The 23,703-nt window shown below is 42.0% G+C and overlaps 1 protein-coding gene across 2 annotated transcripts in view; it reads left to right on the top strand.

Moving 5' to 3' along the window:
- Window positions 1-23,703, top strand: part of tmtc3 (transmembrane O-mannosyltransferase targeting cadherins 3) — an 82,803-nt gene that overhangs the window by 44,232 nt on the left and 14,868 nt on the right. For both annotated transcript variants that reach the window (XM_041216248.1, XM_041216247.1), the window contains exons 8-11: window positions 4,968-5,116; window positions 17,102-17,222; window positions 19,293-19,404; window positions 22,003-22,106. In XM_041216248.1, the coding sequence (XP_041072182.1) occupies window positions 4,968-5,116; window positions 17,102-17,222; window positions 19,293-19,404; window positions 22,003-22,106 (486 nt within the window). The remainder of the gene's footprint in view (window positions 1-4,967; window positions 5,117-17,101; window positions 17,223-19,292; window positions 19,405-22,002; window positions 22,107-23,703) is intronic.

Raw genomic sequence — 23,703 nt, 5'->3', positions numbered from 1 at the left:
GAGAACAACTGATTGGTAAGTATTTCTAGTCTTTAAAGTATAAGTAAGGTCTTTAGTTTGTGTTTAAGTCTCTAGTTTTTTTTCTCTTTTAAAAAATAGCTTATTAAGTATAAGATCGATACTAGTATGTAAAAAAATTACATTAAGGTGTAAAGAATGGAGGATTCTTCAAGGGTAAAGAGCAGGGATACTAGAATAATTAATTAAGCAATTAAATAAAATACAACAGCGGTGAAAGAACGGGCAATGTGTTGCTGCTGCAGCATGTGGGAGCTGTTGGACACCAAGGTGACCCAGATGAACACATCTTTAGGGCTTGCAGCTTGAGGAACTTCAAATTCGAGTTAAGGAGCTAGAGTCCGAGCTGCAGAAATTGTGCCATGTCAGGGAGGGGGAAAGTTACCTGGGCGCTTTGCTCCAGAAGGCGGTCACACCCCTCAGATTAGGTATTCGAATTTGGTCTGTGACTGCAGATGAAACAGGTATGGGGGCTCAGGGGTAGCGTTCGAAGATCCTCAGCCCCTGCAACTGTCCAACAGCTACGAGGCTCTTGCAAGCTGTGTGGACGAGAGCGGGGACTGCAGGGAGGATGAGCGAAGGGGATAAAGCAATCATGGTTAACCAAGGAAGTTAAGGATAGTATCAAATTTAAAGAGAAAACATACAATGTGGCAAAGATTAGTGGTAACCCAGAGGATTGGGAAAGTTTTAAAAACCAACAAAAGATGACCAAAAAAAAACAGGGAGAAGATAAACTTTGAGGGTAAACTAGCAAGTAATACAAAAACGAACACTAAGTGTTTCTTTAAACATATAAAAAGGAAGAGAGAGGCCAAAGTCAATATAGGCCCCTTGGAGAATGAGGCTGGGGAAATAATAATGGGGAACTAGGAAATGGCAGAGGAGTTGAATAAATACTTTGCATTATTCTTCACGATAGAAGACACTAATAGCATTCCAAATATACTAAATAATCAAGGGGCAAAATGCAGGGAGGAAGTTAATACAATAACTATCATTAGAGAAAAAGTACTAGGGAAACGAACGGGGCTGAAGGTCAATAAGTCCCCTGGATCTGATGGGTTGCATCCTAGGGTATTAAAGGAAGTAGCGACACGAATAGTGGGTGCACTGGTAGTAATATTCCAAGAATCCCCTTAGATTCTGGAAAAGTCTCAGTAGATTGAAAACTGTGAATGTAATGCCCTAATTCAAAAAGGGAGGGAGACAAAAAAACAGGTAACTTTTGACCTGTTAGCTTAATATCCGTCGTTGAGGAAATGTTAGAGTCTATTATAAAGGATGTAATAGCAGAGCATTTAGAAATGCATAATCTAATCAAGCAGAGTCAGCATGGCTTCATGAAGGAGAAATCATGCCTGACAAATTTATTAAAACTCCCTGAGGATGTAACAAGCAGGATATGTAAAGGGAAACCGGTCGTTGTAATATATTTGGATTTCCAAAAGGCGTTCAATAAGGTACCGCACATAAGGCTACTTAATAAGATAGGAGCCCATGGTGTTGTGGGTAGTATATTAGCATGGATAGAGGACTGGCTAACTAATAGAAGACAGACAGTTGAGTTAAGGGGGGCTTTTTCAGGATGGTAACCCGTAACTAATAACTTAGATGAGGGAAATGAATATGTTATCGCCAACTTTGCAGATGACATAAAAATAGGTGGGAAGGCAAGTGGTGAGGAGGATGACACAGGGTCTACAGAGGGATTTAGACAGGTTGAGTGGGCAAAAACTTGGCAGATGGAATATAATGAGGGAAAATGAGAGGTTATGCATTTTGGCAGGAAGAATAAAAGAGCTAAATATTATTTAAATGAAGAAAGATTGCAGAAAGCTACAACACAGAAGGATTTTGGTGTCCTTGTGCATGAAATCAAAAAGCTAACATACAAGTTCAGCAGGTATCAGGGAAGGCAAATGGAATGTTGGCCTTTATTTCAAAGGGAATGGAGTATAAAAATAGGGAAGCCTTGCTAAAATTATACAGGGCATTAGTTAGACCACACCTACTGTGAACAGTGTTGGCCCCCTTATCTAAGGAAAGATATTGGAGGCAGGCCAGAGAAGGTTCACTAGGTTGACCCTGGTATGGAGGGATTTTCTTATGAGGAGAGGTTGAGTAGGTTGGGCATGTACTCATTGGAGTTTAGAAGAATGAAAGGCAACCTTATTGATATATAAGATTCTTAGGGGGCTTGACAGGGTAGATGCTGAGAGGTTTTTTTCCCCTTGTGGGAGAGATTAGGACCAGAGGACATAATCTCAGTGTAAGGGGTTGCCGATTTAAGACAAGAGATGAGGAGGAATTTCTTCTCTGAGGGTAGTCAATCTGTGGAACTCTTTACCGCAGAGAGCTGTAGAGGCTGGGTCGTATATTCAAGTATAAGTATATTCAAGACTGAGATGGACAGATTTTTAATCAGTAAGGGAATCAAGGGTTATGGGGAAAAGGCAGGAAAGTGGAGTTGATGACTATCAGATCAGCCATGATTTCATTGAATGGCAGAGTAAATTTGATGGGCTAAATGGCCTACTTCTGCTCCTACGTCTTATGGTCTAAGATGAGCTGGATTTAATTTTCACCGTGGAACTCAAAATTTCTGAGACCATAAAAATGGGAACATTTTCACTTGAATAATAAGGTTCAAACGTGTCATTGGGACGAGGTACATTAAGTTTTGTTCTACATCTGATTGTGTTCCCTTAGTTTGAAAGTGCATTAACGTTACATACATTACAGCAGTGACTGCACTTCAAAAGCACTTAATTGGCTGTAGAGTGCCTCAGAGCTCACTGAGACGATAAAAGGAACTAAATAAATGCAAGGTCTTTCTTTAAATATTGTCCTTGAGCACTGGGCCCTGAAATGTTGTTCATTCATGCAACCATCACCTTTATCAGCAAATTGAACAGATCTCTTCGGTTTAAAATTAATACTGTGCATGCTTCCTGTTGGCACAGGTTCCAGGTTTTATATCTTTAACTTTAGCTCTGAATTTCTTTACAAATCCCCACGTCCACGTGTTAGTGCAGTAATTAGTTTTCCGAGGGTGAAGAGACAGATGTGCAGGAATGTAACCTGGCTAGTGCAAATGCTGCAGCGTGGCTACGTTTTAAGTTTTCAAATCCATGGCCTCGTATATTTACTCCCCATTTACCCCAGCGCTATAGCCCTCCAAGATCTCTGTGCTCCTATAATTCTTGCACATCTCCAATTTTCGTTGCTCCACCTTCGGCAGCCGTGCTTTCAACTGCCCTGGTCATAAGCTCCAGAATTCCCTCTTTACATTTATGCACCTCTGTATCTCTCTCTCTCTCTCTCTCTCTCTCTCTCTCCTCCTCCAAGCCGCTGCTTAAAACCTGAAGAAGAGTCATATGGACTCGAAATGTTAACTCTGTTTCTCCCTCCACCGATGCTGTCAGACCTTGCTGAGTGTTTCCAGCATTTTCTGTTTTTATTATGCTTAAAACCTCAACCTTTAACAACGCCTTCTGGGCAACTGTCTGATATTTCCTTATGTGGCTCAGTGTCCAGTTTTGTCTGATTTATATAAAAGCAAAATACTGCGGATGCTGGAAATCTGAAACAAAAACAGAAAATGTTGGGGGAAAAAAATCAGGTGTGACCGCATCTGTGGAGAGAAAAACAGAGTTAACGTTTCGAGTCCGTATGACTTCTTCAGAACTAAAGAGAAATACAAATGTGGTGAAATATATACTGTTAAGGGGTTGGGAGGGAAGGGGGGGTGGGGTGGGACAGGTAGAGCTGGAAAGAAGGTCAGTAATAGGTGGAGGCAAAGGAGAGATTGCAAAAGATGTCATAAACAAAAGGTCAAAGGAGTGTTAATGGTGGTGGTAAATGGTTTTATTTTTATTATTATTTTAAAAATTTATTCCATGTTTATTCATTGTTTTATCCCCACCTTTTAGCCTATTTTCAATCTTTTTTCCCACTACCATCCCCTCTCCCCACCCCACCCCCACTAGGGCCATCTGTCACTTGCTCATTCTGCTTTCTACTCTTAATGTCACCATTAGTACCTCCTTTAGCCAGTACCACCACCATTAACACCCCTTTGACCTTTTGTTTATGACATCTTTTGCAATCTCTCCTTTGCCTCCGCCTATCACTGGCCTTCTGTCCAGCTTCACCTGTTCCTGGGAAGCGCCTTAGGACATCTTTCTATGTTCAAGCAGCTATGTAAATGTAAGTTGTTTTTGCTGTAATCATTGTGCCCATTTTTACTTGAAGCAATTGAGATCAGGTCAAGGACTGAGGTGGTTGGAAGTAATGCCCTACTCTGCCAGCACTCTCCAGTTTGGTCTGGTCTGGCCGATGTGTGGCACGCTGTGTGGCTGACTCTAAAATGCCTTAATAAGCCACCAGTTTGTGAAACAACCAGGGTAACTAGGAATGACTAGCATTGCCTACTTCCTGAGAACAATTAAATAAAAGAAAATAATAGTTGAGTTCCACAGCTGTACATTGTCAAAGAAGTGACTCAGTTTTGCACTGTTCAAAGTTTCAAGCAGCAGAGAAAACCAATGCTACAAAATGAGCAGCGGTATGAATGTGAGAAAGTTTGGTCAATAGTGTTTTTATAAGTCCTTTGGTTTTAACCTTTAACTGTGACATATGCATGTTGGTTCTTGTCATTGAAGGGGCAGGTGGGGAGAGTGGGAGGAGACTTGCATTTAGATAATCTTTCTAAATTTTGGCACCCACCCTGCCACCACCCAAGGGTTTTGTAGCCAGTGAAGCTGTTTCACATTTCTACTGCTCTATCCACTCTTTAAAAACAAACTACCGGCCTCCAGCTATAGCACAGCTTGCATTCCCTGAAATACTTTGAGACGTTTTGTTCACTAAAGGCATACATAAATGATATTTGTTGTTTGACTTCTAATTCTACACATGGCTCAAACATTGCTCTTTCATTCCAGGCGCTTTCATTTATGGTGTTGCCATTCATTCCGGCATCAAACTTGTTCTTCCCTGTTGGCTTTGTGGTAGCAGAGCGTGTGCTTTACGTACCCAGCATGGGGTTTTGTTTGCTGGTTGCCCATGGATGGAAGAAGATAACGGAAACACGGTATTGTTTTAATAATGTTGAATCTTTATACAGGTTAACTTGCATTTGCAGTGCGCAGAAAGTTCTGCGTTGATCATTGGCGGTACAATGAAAATAGGATTGACCGTGCTACTTAATTCAAACAATGCACCAGTGTTAATGTCTTGAGGAATAGAGTGGAAAAGCCTTGAAGTTGGATAGAAACTTGGTTAGGTCCACATTTACTGTACTCAGTTCTGGCCTCCATTTCATTCAAAGGATATAGAGAAGGTGCAAAAAAGTTTACAAGGATGGTACCAAAACATGAGAGATTATCCCTATAAAGAAAAATTGAATATACTGGATCTTTCTGCTGTAGAAAAGAGAAGACCCCATGTTGTGGTCTCGAATATTATGAAAAGGTTTGATAGGGTAGACATAGAGAAGAGCCAAACAAGGGATCATAAATATAAGATAATAACTCCAATAAAGAATTGGGGGAAAATTTTTTTCACTCAGGGAAGGGTTAGAATGTGGAACTCACTACCACAAGGATTAATGAGGAGAATAGCATAGATGCATTTAAGGGGAAACTGGATAGCTACACGAGGGAGAAAAGCACAGGAAGGTATGTTGATATGGTTAGCAATAGAGGGATTGCGAGAAGGATCATGTGGAGCGTAAACCCAGTCATGGAGCAGTTGAGTGGAATGGCCTGTTTTCTGTGCTTGCACATTCTATCTAATTCTTATCCTTGTCTATAAATCCCTCCATAGCTTTGCATCTTGCTGGCCTCTTTAATCTCCCACATGCCGTATGTCCTCACCCAACTGTACTGTTCCTCTGAATCAGTCTTCCTTACTACTCCAGACCCCTTTGACTTATCATTGGCTTCAGACTGTTTAGCTATGATGTTGCTGTTCAGGCACTCTTCTTCATCTTCCAAACTTTTTTTTTAAAAAAACACCTTCAGAAACATTCTGGACTCAATTCTTTGACCAAGTTTTTGGCCACCCCTTCCTAGAAGGAAAGCCTATGTTAAGTCAGCACCCTCTACATTTTGTGTCCCAGGCTGCCTGCACTGTTGGAGTGCCAAGAGTCTATCATAGTTAGCTGGGATTAATGGTTTCCAAAGTTTCGCCAAAGCTGTTTTTATGCAAGAGCGTTGTGGGTTCTGCAAAAATTGCTGCCACTTTTTTATTGCACAGTCTGTATTAAATAGCCCTGGAGTGTCAGAATCCAGAGCCCTCCACTCTCTCCATTGAAAGCTGCCCTGGTCTCCCTGCTGACTCGCCTCTGAGCTTTGCTCCCTGTGCTTAGCTTTACAGCTCCGGTGAGTAGTTTGTGCTATTTGGAATTGTAGTCCAAGTTCCGCTTTGGTTCCTGGAGCAGGTTGGGAGTGGCGGTGAAGGGTGAGTTAGGAAAGACCACTCACATGAATTGGGAGGATGGAAGGGTTGTATTGTGTGAGCTGGGATTGATAAATGGAGATGAGGGAAGTTGGGCGTGGTATGCATGGAAGTAAGCAGCATGGATTAGATTGGGGGAATAAGGATGGGAGTTGAGAAGAATGCTGGTTTGAACTGAGGGAAGAGAAGAATATCAGTGTAAATTGGAGAGGAGGGAGCAATCAGTGTCAGCATGATATATGTAACATATATTATATGTACGGTATGTGTGTGTGGGTATATATATATAAACGTGCGTGTATACCTGTGCATAGTGGTGTGTATATACCTATCTGTATGTGTGTATACGTGCTTGTGTGTATTTAAATTGAGACAGAATAAAAAAGTGACTGACTTTATCAACTGAAAGAATAGGATTAAATTTAAAAACATTAAAACAACTAAAAATTTGATCTTTGCAACAGAGTATATTCTGAAATTTCCCCGTAAAAATGAGTGAAAATTCCCATAATTTTGACAAATCGCCCTCAATTGTCCTGATGACAATTCTTATGATCCCAGCTCACGTAAATAATGGACAAGTCACATCCCAGTTTGAAACCTGGCTTGATAGATCCTAACTTTGTTGTTCTTTAGAAACCGTGGAGGAAAGTTACTGAACAAATTGACAGGAGTCTACTGATGAACTTTTAACATGAAGAATAAAGCATTTATTAAACAAGAAAAATGAACTATATTACACCAGACAAAAAGGTTGGAAAGATCTCAATGCAAACTCAAAATGTGATTCGCATATGCAGTATTCCTTCACGCCAGCTATAACCTTACAGCCACATTTAGAAAGATAAAACCATTTACCATATTTATCTTATATTCTAATATTCAGGTAAGTATAAGGTACGTGATCAACAGATTAGCTGTGTTAACACATATCAAAGTAAATGACAGATGCGACCAAGGCAAATTCCATGGATTTCTCGACAATTCACCCAGGCGTCTGTCACATTGTAAGCCAACCAGTCTCACTGAAACTCTTGTCTTTCTAACAAGGGCTTCCAATCTCCACATTTGAAGATTTTGCCCTGTAATTCTTTTCAAATGTCGTTCCCACTTGGATGGCTTCAACACGGATCCACCTCCAGGGTTTCAATCTCACCTTACGAGTTTCCTTTCCCCTGGATCTCTGTGTACACTCAAATTTTACGTTTGAAACACACTTTCAGATCTTCGGCCATGCCAAGCAAAACACTACTACTCCAGAAGGCCTGCAGTAAGGAGGTACCAAATCTCGGCTGCCTTCTCAGATCATGAAGGCTTCTCTCAAGCCTGCTTTGCTTGAAGTTTGCTCCTCACAGCTCTTGTCTTTAATTCAGAGTCTGTTGCTCTGCTCCTTTTTTTAACTTGACTTCTGAGACCTCTTTCTGATCCCTGTCTTTGTCCCAGCCTGGGACTTAATTCTGGGAACTCTTTCTGTTGCACTCCTTGATTTGGGACCTTCTCCCTGTCTACCTCCCTGTATCCTGCTCCTTGGGACGCACACTCTGCAGTGATGCTCCAGTTCAGGTCCCTGACATGCAGTTTTACTTCCTTGCATCCTTTCTCTTCTGCGTGGGCAAACAAGGTCAGTTCCCAGCCCAAAGAAGGCAAAACACTAACTGTGCACGTGTGGCCCTTTCCTGCCTGGCACATGCGTGAAAGGCCCGTACTACGTGGGGGAAAAAACCGAACCGCTTATGTGCGGTCATTTCCCAGCCGTGCATGTTCTGAGGCCTGCCAAGAACTGTAGTTCCCAAACTGTGATTGCCAATTCAAAACCAAGGTAGGTATTACATTTCATTACAACTATCCACTGACCTTTCTCCAAGGCAACGTGACTCAGATCAGCAACTTAGCATTTCAGAGAAATGAGCAAAAAGATTTTGCCCTATAATTCTTTGTACCAAAGGCCTAGACTCGTTTGTAGTTTTTATTAAAAAATGTCCATCTTTAGTAAAATGTATTCATTTTTGACTCATTGCAACATCTCTGAGGTCTTTTTTATGACCCTTGTATTTGCAGTGCTCCGTATCACATTTTAAGAGGAAGGTGAGAAGGAGGATTCCTCACACCATCAAGGTGTCACCTTCTTGGCTCAGTGGTTGCACTTTTGCCTTTCAGTCAGAAGCTCTTGGGCTTAAATCTCATTCCAGAGAGTTAAGCACACAAGCTGGGCTAGCACTTCAATACTATGGAAGTGTAGCTGTATTTCAGATGAGATGTTAAACTGACATTTATATATGTCCTCTCAGGTGAATGTAAAAGATCCCATAGTGATGATTAAATGAAGGGATAGCTCTCTTATTGCCTTGGCCAACATTTTATCCCTCAACCAACACCATTAAAACAGGTTATCAAGTGATTTATCTCACACTTGTTTATGGAACCTGGCTGTGTACAAATTGCCGGCTGCATTTCAATAGTGAATATACACCAACAAGTACTTCTTTGGCTGTGGTGCACTTTCGAGTGCCCTGAAGATGTGAAAGGTGCTCTTATTTAATTCATTCATGAACTGTGGGCATCACTGGCAAGGTCAACATTTACTGCCCATTCCTAGTTGCTCTTGAGCTGTTGGTTAACCATCTTCTTGAACCACTGCAGTCAATATGGTGTAGGTGTCATGAAAATATAATAGTTCTCATAATATTGTCAGGATAGGTTAATAGTGGGGTTTGGATTGTGTGTCAGAGAAAGAGATTTAACTGAGTTGGAGACAGCTGGCCTGGAGGTTTCGATGCATCAACAAGAAGCTAGGTTTGAAATGCTAAATACATAAACATGGCTGAAGTTTTAGAATGTGAGGTGCAAGGAAAATTTGCACTTACAGATAAAGTAGGTTAGTTTGAATTTCAAAGAGATGGTAAGATGTTCCACCTAGCCAGAAGAACCTAAGCCAAACAGTGTGTTTATTTTTCTCAAAGGCTACTGATAAAATTAGTACATTGAAGATATTTATATTTAGAGAAATGTAAAGTCCCAAAGACATATCGGAACAATGGAAATGGCATTGAAAAGGGTAAAGGTATAAAGGAGTGAAGGCTATGTGTAAGAGGGAAGGCATTCTAAGATCTAACACAAGTGTGATAAGCCTCCAGCCTCTGTGCATTAAGTTGCTGTCTACAGGAACCGAAGCTGAGAAAACTCACTTTGAATATCACTGTCCAGGGTATCGTGTTGTTTCGCTTGGGTCTGTTTAAATCTATTTGTTTTACCGTTGCCTTAACGGAGGTGTAACTGGGAGCCAGATTAAATAGGGGTTTTAGGAGTTATAGTAGTAATTTGTAGACCTATGTATGTGCTTGAAATCTTTTCTTTTGTTAATAAATGTTTAATTTACTTATGTAAAAACCTATAAGGCCTTGTGGTCTTATTACTTCTGAATGCAAAGCACGCATTTCAAGCACATACATAGGTCTACAAACTAAAATACTAATTGCAAAACAGTTGTGACTGCGTGATCAAGTTCCCCTCGTGGATTTGATCTGCCTGGCACACATCGCCTGCCATGTCATAACATAGGCACACCCACCATGCTTTTGGGAAGGGAGCTCCAAGATCTTAACCCAGCAACAGTGAAGGAACGGTGATATAGTTCCAAGTCAGGATGGTGTGTGTCTTGAGGCGGAGCTTGCAGGAGGAGGTGTTCACTTGTAGCTGTTGCCCTTGGCCTTCTTAGTGCTACAGGTTGTGGGTTTGGAAGATGCTGTTGAAAGAGCTTAGTGAGTTGCTGCAGTGCATCTGGTAGTTGGTACACTCTGCTGCTTTGCGCCAGTGATGGAGGGAGTGATGCTAATTGTGATGGATGGGGTGAAAGTTTGTTATTATTTACAATACTGACCCTCTTGCAGTCAGAATCAGTAAGTGTGTATAAAATGAAGCAAAACACATTGCCATTGAGTTTCTCAGATTGAACGTCATTAGTAGGAAGTGGCCGCCAGTGTCTCCAGTTTATTTAACACTCTCACTATAGGTCTTGACCTAGGTTTTTCCAAACATGATGCAGTCACCCTTCTGCTTCTGCGTGCTATCAGGTCCCTCTATTTGAGGAGCGAGAATTGTGACCACATTCTCAGCGGTAAGTCAAATTCGTTCAAGGTGGGCGTTGGACTCTGCCAAGGGTGTGTCTTGTCTCCGCTCCTGTTCACGATTTTCATGGACAGGATATCAAGGTACAGAGGATATCCAGTTTGGGGGCTTGAGAGTGGTATCTCTGCAGTTTGCAGATGATGTTGTGCTCCTTGCCTCATCCGACTGTGATCTCCAGCGTGCTCTCAAACATTTATGCTGCCGAGTGTGATGTGGCTGGGATGCGGATCAGCACCTCCAAATCGGAGGTCATGGTTCTCTCCCAGAAAAGAGAGGGTTGCTGCCTCCAAGTGAGGGGGGAACAGTTTCTCGTAGTGGAGGAGTTCAAATATCTTGGGACCTTGTTCATGAGTGATGGCAGGTGAGAGCGTGAGATTGACCAGTGGGTTGGCACTGTGGCTGCAGTTCTGCGGGAGCTCTACCATCCTGTGGTGTGAAGCGAGCGCTGAGCTTTAGGACGAAGCTGCCTGTTTACCTGTCGACCTATGTCCCCGTCCTTACCTATGGTCATGAACTGTGGATAATGACCGAAAGGATAAGATTGCGGGTACAAGCGGTGGAAATGAGGTTTCTCCACAGGGTTGCTGGACGTACTCTCCGGCTCAGGGTGAGGTGTTCGGCAACCTGTGAGAGCCTTGGAGTAGACTCGCTGCTCCTCCGGATCGAGAGATGCCTGTTGAGGGGTTCGGGCATCTGATAGGGATGCCTCCCCCAACCCGATAAGCTCCCGCTGGAGCTGTACCAGGCACGGCCCACTGGGCAGAGACCTCAAGGCCGACCCAGTACATGCTGGAGGTATTACATCTCTCAGCTGGGCTGGCAACACCTGAGAATCCTCCAGGAAGAGCCGGAATTTGTGGCAGAGGAAAGGGAAGTCTGGTCAGCCCTGTTCAGCTTACTGCCACCATGAACCTAACCAGGAGAAGGAGTGTGGAAATGGATGGATGGATGCAGTCACCCACTAAAACGAACTGATTGCTGTGGGCTTTACAGCTGCTACTTAAATGTGACAACTCCCTGGTGATCTGGCAATGCTTTGCAGAGCACTGTTGACATGTCTAATAGCATCTGAAGAACAGCCAAGCATACTTTTATAACTATACTACAATAGAGACCGACTGTAAGTCTTAATATGACAGCAAGGTGAATTCGCAGAGAACCTGGAAGCAGCTTGTTTCAAAGTCTAAAAATGTTGGCCACCTTGGCTCATAGAACGATACAGCAGAGGAGGAGGCCACAAAAAAAAAGCTTTCAAACAGGTAAGCTTTAAGGAGTGTAACAAAGGAGCAGAGAGCAGTAGATGTTTAGTGAGGAAAATTCATGAATTGAGGGCCCTGGCAGCTGAAAATAATCAGGTCGAAGCTTTGCTTCTAATTTGATTTGAGTTGACCTGTTCTGCCTGTTTCAGTCTATGCTCTCTGTCAGCTGTTTCAGTCAAAGCAAACAGCAACATTTCTTCTGGAGAGCTCTTTTAAGCTATGTCTAATTGAGAGGTTATATATAATAATGGTTAAGACTTTTTTGGCGTGATGCCCTGGCGATCCCATTCAAATTAGAAGCAAAGTTTCACCCTGAATACTTTCAGCTGCCAGGTCCCTCCAATTCAAGAATTTTCCTCCCTTAACATCTTCGCCTGTCTACTTCCCTCTCCTTTTTTACATTTCTTAAAACTTACCTCTTTGATCAAGCTTTGGCTATCCAATTGAATATGTCACATGGCCCAATGTTACATTTTGTTTGATATTCGCTCCTGTAATGTTTACTACATTAAAGATGCTATGTAACTAGAAGTTGTTGTTTTTCCCTGGACAAACCAAGGAAGAGTCACGAGCAAAGTTCGAGTGCAGAGGCAATCCGATGATGATTGCCACTCCTCAGAGGATCCGGGCCATTGTTGAGCTGACAGTTGTCTTCTCTCAGTACAATGGAAAACCTACTGAGTTAAGTTTTTTTTTGAGGATGAGGGAATTCTTTGATTTTAAAGGCAATTGCACCAGGACAGTCTGAGGGATGATCAAATCACAGGACAACTGAATATCAAAGCAAATGCATCTACCTGTGGCAGTCCTAAACTTGCAGAGCAGCACCCAGTATTAAGTCAGAATGGTCACCTTTGACCTCTGTAGATCATTCTGTAACATATGGATAAGATGTGAATATTTCTCATTATGTAATTGGATTCTTGTGTATCCAATGAGGTGCATGACTTACTCAGAAGCCACATATACTGGATCCATAATTGCTCATTCTTACTGCATCCACACAAGGATCCCAGTACTTGGGATCACATCCTCATTATGAAAATCTCTTGAAGATTGCCAAAAATGTTCTTCCAACTGAAAAGGAAACAATGGACTGTGCTTATCTCAAAGACAAACACTCAGTGCCGTATAAATGCAGACAGAATTCAAATGCAGGCTTGCCAAATTAATGTTTTGTTTCAGTGCTGAAAAGATCAAATCAGATAGCCGTCTTATCAAAAATTGACCTGAATGTTTCTCACTCTCGGCCTCCTACAAAGGTAGGATGGGTTTTGTCATGACAACCACTTGGTTTTGCAATCACAATTCAGAGCTGTGCTGCCGGTAACTTCTTGCAGTCCGACCCAGATTCTTGCACTCAGCAACATCACATTTGCAGAGAAGTGTGTCCGAGCATTTTAAACCCTGCTTCATGCCTGGTGAACATCCATCAGGCAAACGAAGAAGCAGGAGCCAGTCTGTCTTCAAAGTAGGTTTATTCGCAAAACCCCATATAACAAAAGTGCAAATTACTTTTCTTTTCCACACTTTCCCTCACCACCACCCCTACTCTCACACAGGTGCCCTAACCTTTCCCCACCTAACCCCAACCCTATTCCACTCCATCCCCACCAAAGGTGCCCTAACCTTTCACCTCCCACCCCACTCTCACAGATGCCCTAACCTTTCCCCTCTCCATCCCTCACAGGTCCCCTAACCTTGCCCCTCCCACCACCCACAGGTCCCCTAACCTTGCCCCTCCCACCACCCACAGGTCCCCTAACCTTGCCCCACTCCACTCACTGCAGGTGCTCTAACCTTTCCCTTCCCCAGTCCCTGCAAATGCCCTAACCTTTTCCCAATTAATATCAGCTGCTCTTAATCACAGCTAGAGCATATACTCAATTGTCACAGTATTTGCAACGTTAATACCTGGTTCCATCCTTTGCAATATTGCAGAGGTATGCATAGTTTACCAGCTGTGTTCAGGATCATTATTTCCATTTGATAGGTTTGCCAGACTTGCTGCATTGGGTTTGGAATGTTACATAGAATTTACAGCACAGGCCATTTGGCCTAAATTGTTGATGCTGCACCCAGGTCTCCTCCCACCCTACTTCATCTAACCTCATCTCTTTTAGCTCTACACTTGGGTTTGAAGTTGGTATGAAGTGAAAGTTTGTCGTTATGCTGACTGTAAAATCAAAAAAAGACTTTTCCACAGTCAGGCCAGGGCTTTCCATCTTATGTGGGCTTGAAAGGAAATAATGGATTTGACAGACAGGCCACCCAAGTACTGAGAGACTCTTCACATTGAGAATAATGAAAAATTATGAATTCAGTATATGTGGCCACGCATGTAGTGTAAGCACAGGAACTGGAATATTTTATTGAGGGGTGAAGCTCATGCTAAGATTCCTGTAGAAGCAGGTACAGTCACTTCTCAAACTGTAATGCCGATGAACATCCTGTGCATATCACCTGAAAACAATCCCATTTTGTGCATGGGTTATTTACAGACATTTTTATCTGAAGTGTGTGGGGGATAAAATGTTTTTAGCTGCTTGAGATAACTGACTAACATTTTTTTTTAACAGTGGGCATTTATTGTATAAAAAATGTTGCTCTGACTTGATAAATTGCATTTTTACATCCTTAAAAAATTATTCCCAGCAAGACCTTGTTCCAAAATAACTTGCATGTGAAAATATCTAGTTACACTGTAAATTCAGCACAGCTGTTTCCTAAATAGATTGCAGATTGGTCTGTCTGTCTATATAATCAACATGGCAAACAGTCTGACCTAAACATAAAATTCTACAACTAAGTTTGTGGACTCGAGTAATATTTGTTAATCGGGATTTAATTGCTTGTGCAAAATCCACGTGGCTTGCAGTTCAAACTTGAAAACATTGCTCCTTTCAAAATGTGGAATTGGATATAATATTTAACAACAGGCTCCTGCTTCATTTCACCTTCATCTGTCACCCATCTTGTCAGTTAAACTTCATTGCTTTGGAAGCATTCAAAAGGCTTTTGACTTTAGCAAAGAAAATTGGACTCCCTCAGCTGTGCACGTATAAATTCTGTTCTAAAAGGAGGCACTCTGTTCAAAGTGATACTGTTTGGAACTATGGTTAAACACTTACAAAGCAGTCATGTAAGTGGCTGCCACTTGTACATAAGCTTGCATTCTGAAAGACCAAAGGCTTTTTAATTCTCCGTCCTAGTTTCTCTATCTTAAAAGTCCCAACGTACATGCCAATCTTAATCTGTCAGTTGTTTCGATCAAAACAAACAGCAGCTTTTCTCCTGGAGATCACAAGTATGGAGGGTAAGACCTTTTTGACGTAACATGACGCCCCTGGTGATCGCATTTAAATCAGAAGCAAAGCTTCGACCTGAATGATTCAGCTGCCTGGGCCTTAAATTCAAGAATTTCCCTCCTGACACATCTCTGCCTCGCTACTTTTCTCTCCTCCTTTAATATGCTCCTTAAAACTTCCCTCTTTGACCAATCAAAATCCCAGTGATTCTGGCCTTACAGTGCTCATTAACTTGGTAATTAAATAATAAACACTTGAGCCAATGTCTCAAATTCATTTGTGGATACAACAGTTTTGGAACCCTGAAATAAAAACAGAGAATGCTGGAAAAGAACTCAGCAGATCTCGCAGCATCTCTGGAGAGAGAAACAGAGTTAATGTTTTGAGTCTGTATGACCCTTCTCCAGAGCTCTGAAGAGTCATTAAGGTCTTAGCCTTGGAGCCCTGTTTGCCCAGCCCCGATTGCCCTGAAAAGATGATGATGAGCCTTCTCTTTGTCCTGCTACAGCTTTTGGAGTGATAGCGCTCCCTCGTGGAAACCTCTGTTACATACCTGAGTTACTTTATTTGCTTTGATTATAAATTTTTATCAGTTTTTAAATGCATGCTTTTGAACATTGGATTGCAGAATTACATGGCATTTTCAACACAGATACAGGCCGTTTGGCCAATCTACTCCATGCTTGTGTTTATACTCCATAGGAGCCTCTTTCCACCCGACTTCATCTAACCCTATCAACATATCCTATTTGCTCCCTCTCATACTGACCTAACTTCCTCTTACATGCCATTTGTCTCAACCATGTGGTCCAAACGTAATCAAAGACCTCTTGGCCTGTTTCTGTGTGCATCAATTTTGCTATGTTGCAGCAATAACATTTCTTCCATACAACACTGTGCTTAAAGATAAGCACATCTGTGCTGAAGTTAATTGCATATTAGAAACTCAGTTTGGACCGGTTGGTAGCCCTTTTGTCTCTAATTCAGAAGGTTATGTGTCCAAGTCCTACTTCAAGACCAGCACATTATAGCAGTGCTAAAGAAGTGCTGTAATGTTGGGAGGTGCTCTCTTTCAGAAGTGGCTTTACGCTTTTTTTTTTCTACTGATGGTTCAGATCACACACTATTTGAAAAAAGCAGCTTTGCCCATGTCAACATTCCACCCTCGTCCAAATCATTTGTGTCACTGCTGTTTGAAGATCCTCACTGTATACAATACTTTGTGAAGGTTCACAGACATGATCAGGAGCTATATAAATTTGCTGTCTTAATTAATAGCATGGCTGTAACACAATTTTTGTCCATATGAGGTAATTTTCATTGCTCAAAAACTAGTTTTTTCTAGTCAATAAAGCCATTGGGTTGACAGTATTTTGGCAAGCACTGAGATCATCTTGAAGCTTTGGCTTTGTAATGGTTTCAGGAGTTACTGATATTTGGGTACCGGAAAGACAGCTCCGCACAAGACTTTTGGAACTGGCAGTAAAAGGACAGAACATCAAGACATCCCAAAGCTCTTTACAACTAATGAGGTGTTTTTGTAATGTAGTCACTGTTTGCAGCAGCCAATTTGCGATGTCAAAGTCCTACAAACATCAGTATGACTATGATCAGGTAGTCTTTTTTAAATGGTGGCGGTTGAAGGATATATATTAGCCAGGACACTAAGGAGAACTTTGCTGTTCGGAATTATGCCATGGGATCTTTTAGGTTCACCTGATAGGGCAGATGGGGTCTTGGGTTTAACATCTCACCTGAAAGACACCTTGCTGACTAAGCAGCTTGAGGTCAGCATTTAAGTTTAGTTTTCTTGTAACAACTGATCCTACTGAGAGCTCTGTTCACCCGGACCAACGCTACTTAAAAATACTACAGTACGTACTTTGTCAATTCATTGATCTATTTTCTTAATGTCTCTTTTTTTAGGAACTTAAAGAAGCTGTCATGGATTGGTTTGATGATTCTACTTGTTGTCCATACCAGCAAAACAATTTACCGAAATTGGGATTGGGAGTCTGAGTACACACTATTCATGTCTGGTCTGAAGGTATGGTCAGATTTTGTTTGGTATGGGAATGGAGAGTTGTGCTAGGGAAGTAAACCAATGTGAAGAAGATTGTGTACATTTTCCAGTTAGCGTATTTTTTTTCAAAACTGTTGGAATGTCCTTCATTTGACTCTTAAAGATCGCTTTTCAAAGAGCAACTTTATTTTTATCTCGCTGCAGCTAAACATGACAGATTGGAGTTAAATATAAACAAAGTTGCAGCCAATTTCTTTTAAAAAGTTACATTGGAAAAAAGCATTTTAGTTTTGATTTGTTTGCGTGCAAACGGTGGCAAGACAAGTTGCGAAAGCTTTAAAAGGACCATATGGGATCCTTTGTTAATAAAGGCATAGAATGCAAAAGCTAATATATTATTTTAAATCTTACTAAGATGCTGGCTAGCCCTTAGCTGGAGTAATGTAATAATAATTTGGCACCACATTTTAGGAACGATGTCAAAACCATGGAGAGGGTACAGAGGTAATTTACTAAAATGGTACTAGGGATGAGGGACGTCAGTTATGTGGAGGACTCAAGAAGCTCTGTTCTCATTAGAGCAGAGAAGGTTAAGAGGGGATTTAATAGAGGTGTTCGAAGTCATGAATCATTTTGATAGGGTAAATAAAGAGAATCTTTCCAGTGGCAGAAGGGCAGTAACCAGAGGACACAGTTAAAGTGATTGGCAGAAGAGCTAGAGGCAACATGAGCAACCTTTTTTTAACACAGCAAATTATTATGATCCGCAGTGCACTGCCTGACAGGGCGCTGAAAGATTTAATTGCAACATTCAGAAGAGAATTGGATAAATACTTGAAAGGTAAACATTCTCAAGGTTATGAGGAAGGAGCCAAGGGAGTGCGATTAGTTGGATAGCTCCAGCAAAGAGCCAGTATAGGCACAGTAGGCTAAATAGCCTCCTCCTCTGCTGTATTATCCTATGATTCTAACCTTCAGAGGTTCAATGTCCAGCTGTGTTAATCTTTGCTCTCATTTGTGTGTTTTGACTCTTCAGTAATTTGGGCAAAAGGAGTCAATAATCATTACAATGCAGAAAGAGGCTATTCAGCCCATTGAGGCCATGCTGGCTCTCTGTAGAGCAATCCAGTTAGCCCCTAATCTATCCCCATAGTCCTGCAGGTTTATTTCCCTCAAGTGCCCATCCAATTTCCTTTTGAAATAGGTCATCATCTCTGCTTCCACCATCCTTGCAGGCAGTGAGTTCCAAGTCATTACCACTCGCTGTGTAAAAAAGTTCTTCACAGCCCACCTGCATCTTTTACCCAAAACCTTAAATCTATGTTCCACTAGTCCTGTACCATCAACTAATGGGAATATGTTTTCTTTGTCTACCTAATCTAAACCTCTCATGATCTTGTGCACCTTTCTCAAATTTCCCCTAAAACCCCTTTGCTCCATGCAAACATATGAACAAGGAGCAGGAGTAGGCCATTTGGCCCTTCGAGCCTGCTGCGCCATTTAATAAGATCATGGTTGATCTGATAGTAACCCCAAATCTGCAGCCAGCCTACCCCCGATAACTTATCACCCCTTTGCTTACCAAGAATCTAACCACCTCTGCCTTTAAAATATTCAAAGAATCTGTTTCAACTGCCTTTTCAGGAAGAGAGTTCCAAAGATTCATGATCCTCTGTCCTCCAAGGAGAACAACCCCAGCTTCTCCAGCCTAAACTTATAGCTAACTTGCTCATGCATGGAACCAGTCTGGTAAATCTCCTGTGCACCCTCAAGGATCTTCAAATCCTTCCTAAAGTTTGGTGACCACTAGATGTATTACTCTAGTTGTGGCGTAACCACAATTTTGTAAAGGTTCAGCAAAACTTCAACTGCAACAACATCAGCAACTTATACAGCTCCTTTAATGTAATGAAACCTAGGGTGCTTCACGGGACCGTTATAAAAGAAAGTATGATACTGAGTCACATAAGGAGATATTAGTAACATCAATGGTTTGGTGTTCAGCTTTTAAAGTAGATGTACAAGGATATGGCATTCTTGTAGTTTTGGTAGTTTTGCTCCAATACTGTGATTGTGCAATTTTTAAAATTAAAGGTCAATAAAAACAATGCAAAACTTTGGAACAACGTGGGACATGCTTTGGAAAATGAGCATAACTATGGGAAAGCTTTGAAGTACTTCATTCAAGCCACGAGGGTTCAACCAGGTAACAATCTCAATTAAGTTTAAAAAAAAATTTCTGCAGCTTGACATGGGTGTATCCCTTCTGGTGATTGTTGACATGAGAATGGAAATGGGAGCTTGGATCTTATACAGTTTAACTTGATGTTGGCTGTGTTGTTTGAGCACACGGCCCATTAACTGCACACTTGCACATTGCAAACACATGTGAGCATCATTGGGATTTTTTTGTGCTTTGCTACAGCACACACAATGCAAAATCTAACCCGATACTCGCATGAAGGCAGTGAATAGAGGTTTGTCGGACCAAACCAAACCAGACCACAAAGAATACAATTTGTGTATTAGCACAAACCTGATATCAGACATGCGAATGGGTAGTCAAATAAATATTCAAAAATGCAGGAAGTAAAATGGAGTGAAAAGTTATGGTGAAATATAAAATGTTGGCAAATAAACTGGTGAAAGAAGCCAGTCTTCAGCCAATTCGATTCACTCCACGTGATATCACTGGCTGAAGGCACTGGATACTGCAAAGGCCAAGGGCCCTGACAATATTCCGACAATAGTAATGAAAACTTGCGCTGCAGAACTTGCTGCGCCCCTGGCCAAGCTGTTCCAGTACAGCTACAACACTGGCATCTTCCTGGCTATATGGAAAATTGCCCAGATATGCCCTGTACACAAAAAGGGCAAATCCAACCTGGCCAATTACTGCCCCATTAGTCTACTCTCGATCATCAGTAAAGTAATGGAAAGGGGCATCAAAAGTGCTATCAAGCAGCACTTGCTTAGCAATAACCTGCTCACTGACACCCAGTTTTGGTTCTGCCAAGGCTATTCAGCATCTGACCTCATTACAGCCTTGGTCCAAACATGAACAAAAGAGCTAAACTCCAGAGGTGAGGTGAGAGTGACTGCCCTTGACATCAACGCCGTAATTGGCAGAGTGTGGCATCAAGGAGCCATAGCAAAACTGGAATCAGTGGGAACTGGGGAAAACTCTCCGTTGGTTTGAGTCATACCTAGCACAAAGGAAGATGGCTGTGGTTGTTGGAGGACAGTAATCTCAGCTCCAAGACATCACTGCAGGAGGTCCTCAGGTAGTGTCCTCGACCCGACCATCTTCACCTGCTTCGTCAATGACCTTCCTTCCATCATAAGGTCAGAAGTAAGGATGTTTGCTGATGAATGCACAAATGTTCAGCAACATTTGGGCCTCCTCAGATACTGAAGCAGCCCGTGTCCAAAAGCAGAAAGACGTGGACAATATCCAGGCTTGGGCTGACAAGTGGCAGCTAACATTCACGCCACACAAGTGTCAGGCAATGACCATCTCCAACAAGAGAGAATCCAACCATCACCCCTTGATGTTCAATGGCATTACCATCACTGAATTCTCCACTATCAACATTTTCTTTTATTCATTCACGGGATGTGGTCTTCGCTCGCTGGGTCAGCATTAATTACCCATCCCTAGTTGCCCTTGAGAAGGTAATGGTGAGCTGCCTTCTTGAACCGTTGTAGTCCATGTGGTGTAGGTACACCCACAATTATGTTGGGGAAGGAACATGTGGGGGTTATCATTGACCAGAAACTGAACTGGACTAGCCATATAAATATTGTGGCTACAAGAACAGGTCAGAGGCTAGAAATCATGCAATGAGTAACTCACCTCCTGACTCCCCAAAGCCTGTCCACCATCTACAAGGCACAAGTCAGGAGTCTGATGGAATACTTCCCACTTGCTTGGATGAGTGCAGCTTCCACAACCTCAAGAAGCTTGACACCGTCCAGGACAAAGCAACCCTCTTGATTGGCACCACATCCACACATTCACTCCCTCTACCACCGACGCACATTAGCAGCAGCCTGTGCTATCTACAAGATGCACTGCAGGAATTCACCAAGGGTCCTTCGACAACACCTTCCAAACCCACGACCACAACCATCTCAAAGGACGAGGGCAGCAGATAGATGGGACCACCACCACCTGAAATATATCCTTCACAGTCATTGGGTCAAAATCCTGGAGCTCCTTTCCTAACAGCACTGTGGGTGTAGACACGTTACATGGACGGCAGCAGTTCAGGAAGGCAGCTCATCACCCACTGTCTTCTCAAGGGCAACTAGTGATGGGCAATAAATGCTGGCCCAGCCAGTGACGCCCACATTCTGTGAATGAATAAAAAAAACCTAATAGGCAACCGTGTGATTTTTTTTAAACTTTGCCATCTTGTATAAATAGAAGATCTGAAACAGGTCACAAGTTCACTACAAATAACCATATGAGCCAAGGGCGTTCCTTCATTGCACATTGCTATATTTAAGCCTAGCTGTTTTTCTGTTTCCTGATCTATTATTTTGGGAGCTGGAATTTGTCAGGCCATCACTCATAATGTTGCGCATATTTCAGGGCTGTTGCCATTGGAATGACAATATTGCTTTAGTATTCAGAATTACTTGAACATCCAAAGTGCATTAGGGTCGCTTGAACTGAAACATTGGTCATGCTTTTGATGCATTTCAGATTGGATGAGTGTAAAGACAGTCGAACATTGGATTTATTCTGCTAACACAATTTTGTGCGTTTTATTGTTTCCTAATTGTTCATAACGCAAAGATGATATTGGGGCCCATATGAATGTTGGAAGAACATATAAAAACCTGAACAAAACCAAAGAAGCAGAAGATGCCTACATGCTGGCAAAATCACTTATGCCACAGGTATGTTGAGCTTTTACAAATTGAAGGAGGCCTCCTGGCAAACTGATTTGTGTTAGGCAAATCACATAATGGAGAGTCATTTTATTTCGATATTCACTGTATTTCCAGGAATAAAAGACATGGGTTCTCCCTGGTCACTCCAGGCTCGTACTGCAGGGCCTTGCAATTTCATAACCCATTTCAGAAATGTGAGGGACGTCGGAAGTTAATTTTAACTGCATTTTATTTTCACACAATTGACTAATCAATAGCTATTTATAAAAAGTCTGCTTAACAATTATCAGGGCTAACATATCTATAAAATTATTTTTATTAGAACATAAGGATCAAGAGTGGGACAGTCAGCCCCCTCAGAACTGATCCGTCATTGAATTCGATCATAGTTGACTTGCGCTTCAACTCCATTTTCCTGCCTTTGCTCTTTGTCCCAATACAAATCTATCTCAGTCTTCCAGCTCCAATTGTCCCCTCCAGCATCCACAGCTTTTTAGGGAACAGAGCTCCACATTCCTGACACCCTTTGTGTGAAAAAGAGCTGCCTTATTTTAGCCTTGAATGGCCTGGCCATTAATTTCAATGTCATTTATCTTTAGTCCTGATTTCCTCACCAGAGGAAATAGTTTCTTTGTAGCTACCCATCAATTCGTTTTAACATTTAAATCGCCTAGATCAATTCACCCCTTAATCTCTTATACTCAGAAATACTGAAGCAATCCATGTCCAAATGCAGCAAGACCTGGACAGTATCCAGGCTTGGGCTGATGAACAGCAAGTAACATTTGCACCATACAAATGTCAAGAAATGACCATCTCCAAGGCTCAATTCAGGAATATGCTGGAATACTCTCCACTTGCCTGAATGAGTGCAGTTCCCACAACACTCAAGAAGCTCGACACTATCCAGGACTGCTTGATATGCACCCCATCCACAAACATTCATTCCTTTCACCACCAACATACAGTGGCAACACTGGTACCATCTACAAGATGCACTGCAGGAAACTCACAAGCCTCCTTAGACAGCGCCTTACAAACCCACGACCACTACCACCTAGAATACGAGAATACGAGGTCAGCAGACAGATGGGAACACCACCACCTGGAAGTTTCCCCCCAAACTACTCAGCCTCCTGACTTGGAAATATATCGCCATTCCTTCACTGTCGCTGGGTCAAAATCCTGGACTCCATCCCTAACAGCACTGTGGATGTAGCTACACTACATGGACTGCAGCAGTTTGAGAAGGCAGCTCACAACAACCTTCTCAAGGGTAATTACGGATGGGCAATAACTGCTGGCCTAACTGGTGACACCCACGTCCCATGAACGAATTAAAAAAACATTCCAGGGACTTCACGCTAAGTTAACGCAATTTGTCTTCATAACTTAATCCTCTAAGCCCTGAGATCATTCTAGTTGAAACCACAGTGTATCCCTTCCAATGTCAGTATATTCTTTCTAAAATGCAGTGCCCAAAACCAGCTGCAGTACTTTAGACGGGATCTGACAAAGACTGTATACAACTGAAGCATAACTTTATTTCAAGCTCCTTGTAATAAAGGCCAACACTCCATTAGCTTTTTCAGTTACAATTTAT

The sequence above is a fragment of the Carcharodon carcharias genome, chromosome 21, assembly GCF_017639515.1.
Source record: "Carcharodon carcharias isolate sCarCar2 chromosome 21, sCarCar2.pri, whole genome shotgun sequence".
Lineage (NCBI taxonomy): Eukaryota > Metazoa > Chordata > Chondrichthyes > Lamniformes > Lamnidae > Carcharodon > Carcharodon carcharias.
This window is presented reverse-complemented; position numbering and strand designations above follow the sequence as displayed.